At 41.4% G+C, this 6,570-nt stretch overlaps 1 protein-coding gene across 1 annotated transcript; it reads left to right on the forward strand.

Annotated features, from left to right (window-relative positions):
* LOC104354022 (coagulation factor X) lies at window positions 1–5,575 on the forward strand. The gene is made up of 5 exons (XM_086481743.1): window positions 1–16; window positions 304–435; window positions 2,145–2,320; window positions 3,037–3,154; window positions 5,028–5,575. The coding sequence occupies exons 1-5, from the start codon at window positions 1–3 to the stop codon at window positions 5,573–5,575; spliced, it is 990 nt and encodes a 329-aa protein (XP_086337869.1).
* The last annotated feature ends 995 nt before the right edge of the window (window positions 5,576–6,570 follow it).

Below are 6,570 nucleotides of genomic sequence, written 5' to 3' on the forward strand. Positions count from 1 at the left end.
ATGGCTGTTGTGGCGAGTATGGATTATCCCTTGCTCTGCTCTCAAAGAGCTGCCAGTTATAGCTGGGAAGCACAGCATAAGATGTAAAATAATAGTGGTCTACCCAATGTTGACAGCTTACCATTTTCTAAATAGTGATAGTTACAGTGTTCTTATTACTAAGGCTTTCAGCAGGCACTGCACAGAATTTCCCCAAATGGTGGGCTGTTTGACTAATGTTTGAAAGCAAGGTTTTATGGGATGTTTGCTTTTATAAAATCATCACAAATTTGTAACCTGCCTATACATTTGTCTCCTTTGCAGTCGTACCAAATGCTTGCAAAGTCAACAACGGGAACTGTGAGCAGTTCTGCAAAACCGAAGATGAAGAAGTCATATGTTCCTGTGCTGCTGGCTATACCCTGGGCAATGACAACAAAACCTGCGTTCCTGTAGGTAGGAAGCCACTTAATGCTCATTCTGTGGGACACACATCACATCGTCACCACGTTTGGGAAGTGCTGGTGTGTTGCAGTGCCATTGCAGCATAAAAAATAATGTTAACTGTGCACACCTTTCACATGGCTTGCTTGAGGTGTTGCCAACAAATTTAATAAGATCTTAGCTAAAGGTTGTAACTTAAGTAACATCAAATTGTGCAACTGAGCAATATGCGGTAGCCAAAATACCTCATGGAAGTGTTCTGTGCAAATGGGTGCATTTTTGGGGCAGACTGCAAGCCCCTGTATTAAGCCGTATGAGAAACTGTTGATTACAACAGGGCTCAAATTCCATTTCTCTCACAGGCTGAAACAGGCCTTTCATGCTTTAGATTTTGTTAGAAAGGAATGGGTTAGATGTACCATTGGTGAAAATTGGTGTTTATTTTCAAGGCTTCTGGGGTGTGTTGAACACCTGCAGATCCAAACAAGTTGGAGCCCAAGAAACTTCTCCCTTTACAATATACAATTCACAGGGACTCATTATCATTTCAGTGCTAGTGACATCACATGACTGCAGTTATATCTCACTTATTTCCCCTCAAATATCACCTGTTTAGTTTAAGATCTACTTTCCTCTAAAAGCTGGTTTTCTGCAGTTAACGTGTAGTAACCTAAGTACATGAATAACTACTGACACTGAATTTAAGCCCACCAGTTTTGCCTGCATTCGAAGTCAACATCAACAATTATTAATCTTAGTCTATTCTGTTCATCTGATATTTGTTAAAACACCCTTTGTAATTTAGTACCAAACTGCTGTCATGAGCTTGTAATACCTAACATAGAATACTTTGCTCTGTTTACCAATTACAAAAGATGTGACAACAGCAGGTACATTAATATAATGATGCCAATAATGGAAGATGTTTAACTTTTAAATACTTTGAAAATGCTGAAACCATTTGCCCTCTTGCTCAAAATGGACAAGTTTTAGAAGGGGAAAATTACTTTCCTTTTTTGCCTATTCTGGTCCTTTTGCACTTGCAAAGCTTTTGTTAATGTCTTGAAAAATCTAGCAGAGCCAACCCTGATAAGGACACCTGCATATCTAAATCAATTGCAAAAGGCTGCTGTCAAGGAATTTTCCTTGAACTGTTAAGTGAGTTTTCTCTCATTTTCACGAAGAGTTGATTCCCTGAAAGTGACCTGTTTCCCTGTAAACCATTTTCCTCCACTGTAGGTACCTATCTGTAACTCTAAAGACAGCTTTTGACTGCAAAACCCATGTTCCAGCAAGTTTGAATAATTTCTTGCAATGAAGAGCAACATGAGTTGCACTGGAAGCTAGATTAACTTTTCTGACTGTGAAACTCGAATGGCAGTTCAGTGACAGAAATAGTTATCAACAGCAACCATCTGTCCTTCTGCTGTGCTGGAGGTTACCATCCCTAGCATGTAACCTGTCCTGGTGCCTCAGGGACAGCACAGGCACAGTCCTCCACAGACATGGAAAACCATGGTCCTCCACATCCTATATATTGGCTTAAATCAGCAAGAAATTTAGCTCTGAGCTAAATTGAAGGCTGGTAACAGCAGCTGAGAACCTTCACAGCTGTTTGCTCAGTGTTATGGACACAAACGCCTTGCCCTTCAGCGTGCAACACGCACCTCAAAGTCCCAGTACCATTCAGACGTCAAGTATTATTGGTTTTGCCTTTGCAGTTAAGTTCCCGTGTGGTAAGCTTCAACAAAGTCACAAAGCTGGTCGAGAGAAAGTCACAGGAACCACAACAAGTCCAGATTCTCATCCTGAAAATGAGGAAACCACTGAGGACCTGAGCAGCCATCCAGAGGTCACCCGGGAGGCTGGCAGTTTACACAGTGCATCCCCGTGGCAAGTAAGGCACTCTTGTCCTGAGATGTTTAACGCCTGACCCCACTTAACCAGGACTGGCAGCCATTTACTCTTCATCATACTCATCCCCACTTGCCAAGGGGACCTAGCTTGACTTGAGACAGACTTCCCTGGTGTCAACATTTTGGGTGTTTTTTCCACTCTCTTGAGTACTGCGTTTCTGTACAGGTTTCCTACCATGAATGACATTGTGCCTCCATTTCAGCATCAAGCAAATGCTGAGAGGGAGAGGCTCCGAGAGAAGTAGGGTTGCAGATATGGGATGTAGAGCTGGGTGAGCCACAGAGCCCCTTCCCTGCCAGCCACCCCATTATTTGGGCTGCATCATGGCGGTATCAGAAGAATAGCCTGAGTTCCTGTTGTGGCCAAGACTAAAGTGAAACAATAACCCAAGCAGGAACAGTGCTATTACAATACTAGCTAAGTTTTGTTTAAGAAGTAGCAACTAAAAACTGTTGGTAAAACAACTGTATGCACAAACTCAGCTTTGAGCCAGAAAAAAGGTCTGTCTCAACAAGTTTCCCTCTGTGGTGGCTACACCTCAATGTAACTCTCACCACCTCTGAATGACGGATGCCTTTGACAGAAAATATGTATGAAAATGTCTGCTTTAAGAAAACTCCTTGAATCTCAGGTATCTGTTCAGGATTTCTCTGTACATATGTTTTTGTTATCTATCTTTCTTCTCTCTCTTTGCAGGCTGTTCTAGTAAGAGAGTACGATAAATGGTTTTGTGGGGGGACAATTCTGAATGAGTATTTTATACTTTCTGGAGCTCATTGTGTTAACGAGTCTAAAGACTTACAGGTTCTTGTTGGTAAGTGCTTCTCATTTTGCCCTTTACTACAAAAATGAGAAACTGTCCCATGTTTTAGTCTCCGTATGCAAGACACTGAACTCTGCCAGATTTTTTCTTACCCTCTTGTTATTTCTCACTGCCTCATTTTGTCTCTTGTCTAACGGCGAAATGTGTGTTCAACTTCGTTGAATGGACAGTTTCTTTAAGCTTGGTTTGGCCTAGTGTAGCTTGTATATGATAGAAGCCAAGTATAAACTGTGAAGGTATGTGGGCGATAAAGGTTGAGCTAATGTAGTTAAATTGGTCTAATATTACATCTTCATGCAATTTCCTGTGTTGGCCAAACCTTGAAGAATTCCAGATGCCTCATTCAGATGTTAGCAATAACTGTTTTATAGTCATAGACGCACAGAATTGTTAAGGTTGGAAAAGACTTCTAAGATCATCAAGTCCAACTGTCAACCCAACATCACCATGCCCACTAAACCATGTCCCAAAGTGCCACATCTACACATTTTTCTGAACACCTCCAGGTATGGTGACTCCACCAATTCCCTGGGCAGCCTGTTCCAATATATAACCACTCTTTCAGTAAAGAAATTTTTCCTAATATCCCATCTAAAAATCCCCTGGTGCAACTCAAGGCCATTTCCTCTTGTCCTATCACTTGTTACTTGGGAGGAGAGACCAACACCCACCTCACTACAGCCTCCTTTCAGGTAGTTGTAGAGAGCGATAAGGTCTCCCCTCAGCCTCCTCTTTCCCAGACTAAACAGCCCCAGGTCCCTCAGCCGCTCCTCACAAGACCTGTTCTCCAGACCCTTCACCAGCTTCGTTGCCCTTCTCTGGACACGCTCCACCACCTCAATGTCTTTCTTGCAGTGAGGGACCCAAAACCGCACACAGGATTTGAGGTGCGGCCTCAGCAGTGCTGAGTACAGGGGCACCATCACCTCCCTACTCCTGCTGGCCACACTACGTCTGATACAGGCCAGGAGGCTGTTGGCCTTCTTGGCCACCTGGGCACACTGCCGGCTCATGTTCAGCCGGCTGTCGACCAGCACCCCCAGGTCCTTTTCTGCCGGGCAGCTTTCCAGCCACTCATCCCCAAGCCTGCAGCGCTGCTTGGGGTTGTGGTGACCCAAGTGCAGATCCTGGTACTTGGCCTTGTTGAACCTCATACAATTGACCTCAGCCCATTGATTTTTGACAGCACGTAGATACTAGTCTGAGACTGTTCCATACTTGAAACCTCAAATTTATTATTTGTTACTGTCGTTTAGGAAAAAGTAGTTTATCACAAGTTCTAGGCACTGAGAAATGGCATCCTGACTCATAAAAATTGTTCTCAGCCTACAATAATAAAGCAAAAAAATTGTTTGCCTAAACTCCAATTGTCTGTCTTTTTAATTCCCAAAGAGACTTTATAGAAATTGAGAAAGACTAAATATATATAAACTCATAAACTTCTGTATGCAAAATGTTAAAGTTTTAAAAGGCAGTGAATATATATTTCCTGTTTAAGTCAGTTTGACCATGTTACTCTACAAATGAGAGGGGCAAGATCCTTCTCCTTTGTGTTGAGGCTTTTGGTCATATATTATGACTACCGTAGGGAATATTGTAATGAAGCCCAAACCTTGTTATCAAAGCTTTAATTGAGAGTATTTTTCTGATTTTTTTCTATTTGCTTGGCATTTTGGCAGCCCCTAAAACCCCTCCAAAATGGATATAAAATGCTACAGCATCAGGATACAGGACTGGCCTCTTTTATTTATGCAGTAAAATGCCTCTACAAATGGCAAGGAACTGTGGTCCCTTCTCTTACTGAGATGCAGTTTAGACTTGTTGGTATTGTCTTATTAATAACTACTTTAATAATCTGATGCAGGGATGGTGGACAAAGAAAAGGAAGAGCCAAGTAGAGTAATGCACAGAGTGGAAAAAATAGTTGCACATCCTGAATTTGATACAAAAACTTTTGACAGTGACATAGCCCTTCTCAAATTAGAGGAACCTATCACATTTTCTGAGGACGTTGTCCCAGCATGCCTTCCAGAAGAAGACTTTGCTAACAACATTCTGATGAACCAAACATTTGGAATTGTCAGCGGCTTTGGGGTCACATTTGAACGTGCGCAGCCCGTCAAAAAAATGAAAACGCTTCAAATCCCTTATGTGGACGGGGACACTTGCAAGCTCGCCCTTCGTCACCCAGTAACTGAAAACATGTTCTGTGCTGGTTATGATAAAGATGGAAAAGATGTCTGCCAAGGAGATGGAGGAGGCCCCCATGTAACTCAATACAATGGTACTTATTTTGTTACTGGTATCATCAGCTGGGGAGAAGGGTGTGGAACGCCAGGGAAATATGGAGTATACACCAACTTGTCAAAGTTCCTACCCTGGGTAAGAAGTGTTTTGACAGAAGACTCTTAACAGTTTGACATTTAATCAACTTAATTGTCTTAGCCATCAGATCTGATCTTTAAGTAATATTTTTTTTAACATGATTGCTAAAATTCTGATGGTTTGTGCTTCCCTTAAGAGTCGCCTCATGAGCAAATGCCTGGGTTTCAGAAGGTGGGCTTGGACTCCAAACAGAGCTTGCTGGTTTTGGACAATAATGAAATTTCTTCAAATTATTTAGGAACTCCTGCGCTTGTTGTCATAATCTAAATTTGTCTATTGGAGGCTTTGTCTGTGCTGATAAGCTCTCTCCTGTTGCAACAAAAGTTGGAACTAATTCAACATTTCACGCTTTATAGAAACGAACCAGACTAGGATAATATCAAAGTAAGACAGTATCAGAGTAGGACAGCATTTTAAAAGCCTCTGGAAAAGCTACCTAATTTTCTAGATTTATTTACATGTACACAGAAAAAGCCAGACAATGCAAAAACCAGCCATGTATCCACAGGAGTCTAAATAACTGGGCATGTCACTGACTCAAATGAGTTGTTAGATGAAGCTCATTGAATTGGAAAGTCTTGCTCATCATAACCAAAATCACTGGCGTTCTGATATTTTCTTGCTTTCTTTCTGAGATGCTTTCCTCACCAGTACTATTTATGTCATGATTTTGGCTATAATAAAGTGAATGCATTGCATACCCTACAAATTACAATATTGTATGTCATCATTGATACAAAATGTTAAGTTATTCACAGCTGAAGAGTTTTTAAATCTACAAGGATAAATAATCTTTCCAGACTAAGAAAAGCCTGACTCTAATCAGCTGAACCTGACATCCTCTGTCTGCCTTGTTTCAATCCAGACAGAAAAAAAAAAGGCTTGTTTTTCAGCCAGCTCAGTGGTAGGTGAAAATGGTGAACTAGATATTAAGATGTTTGAGTCTCTACAGAAAAACGGAGTACTCTATGGTTGACTTTAAAAAGTGTATCAGTACATATTTTGGAAGAGAGGGGAAAGAG

Source organism: Leptosomus discolor, chromosome 1 (assembly GCF_034619465.1).
Source record: "Leptosomus discolor isolate bLepDis1 chromosome 1, bLepDis1.hap2, whole genome shotgun sequence".
Lineage (NCBI taxonomy): Eukaryota > Metazoa > Chordata > Aves > Leptosomiformes > Leptosomidae > Leptosomus > Leptosomus discolor.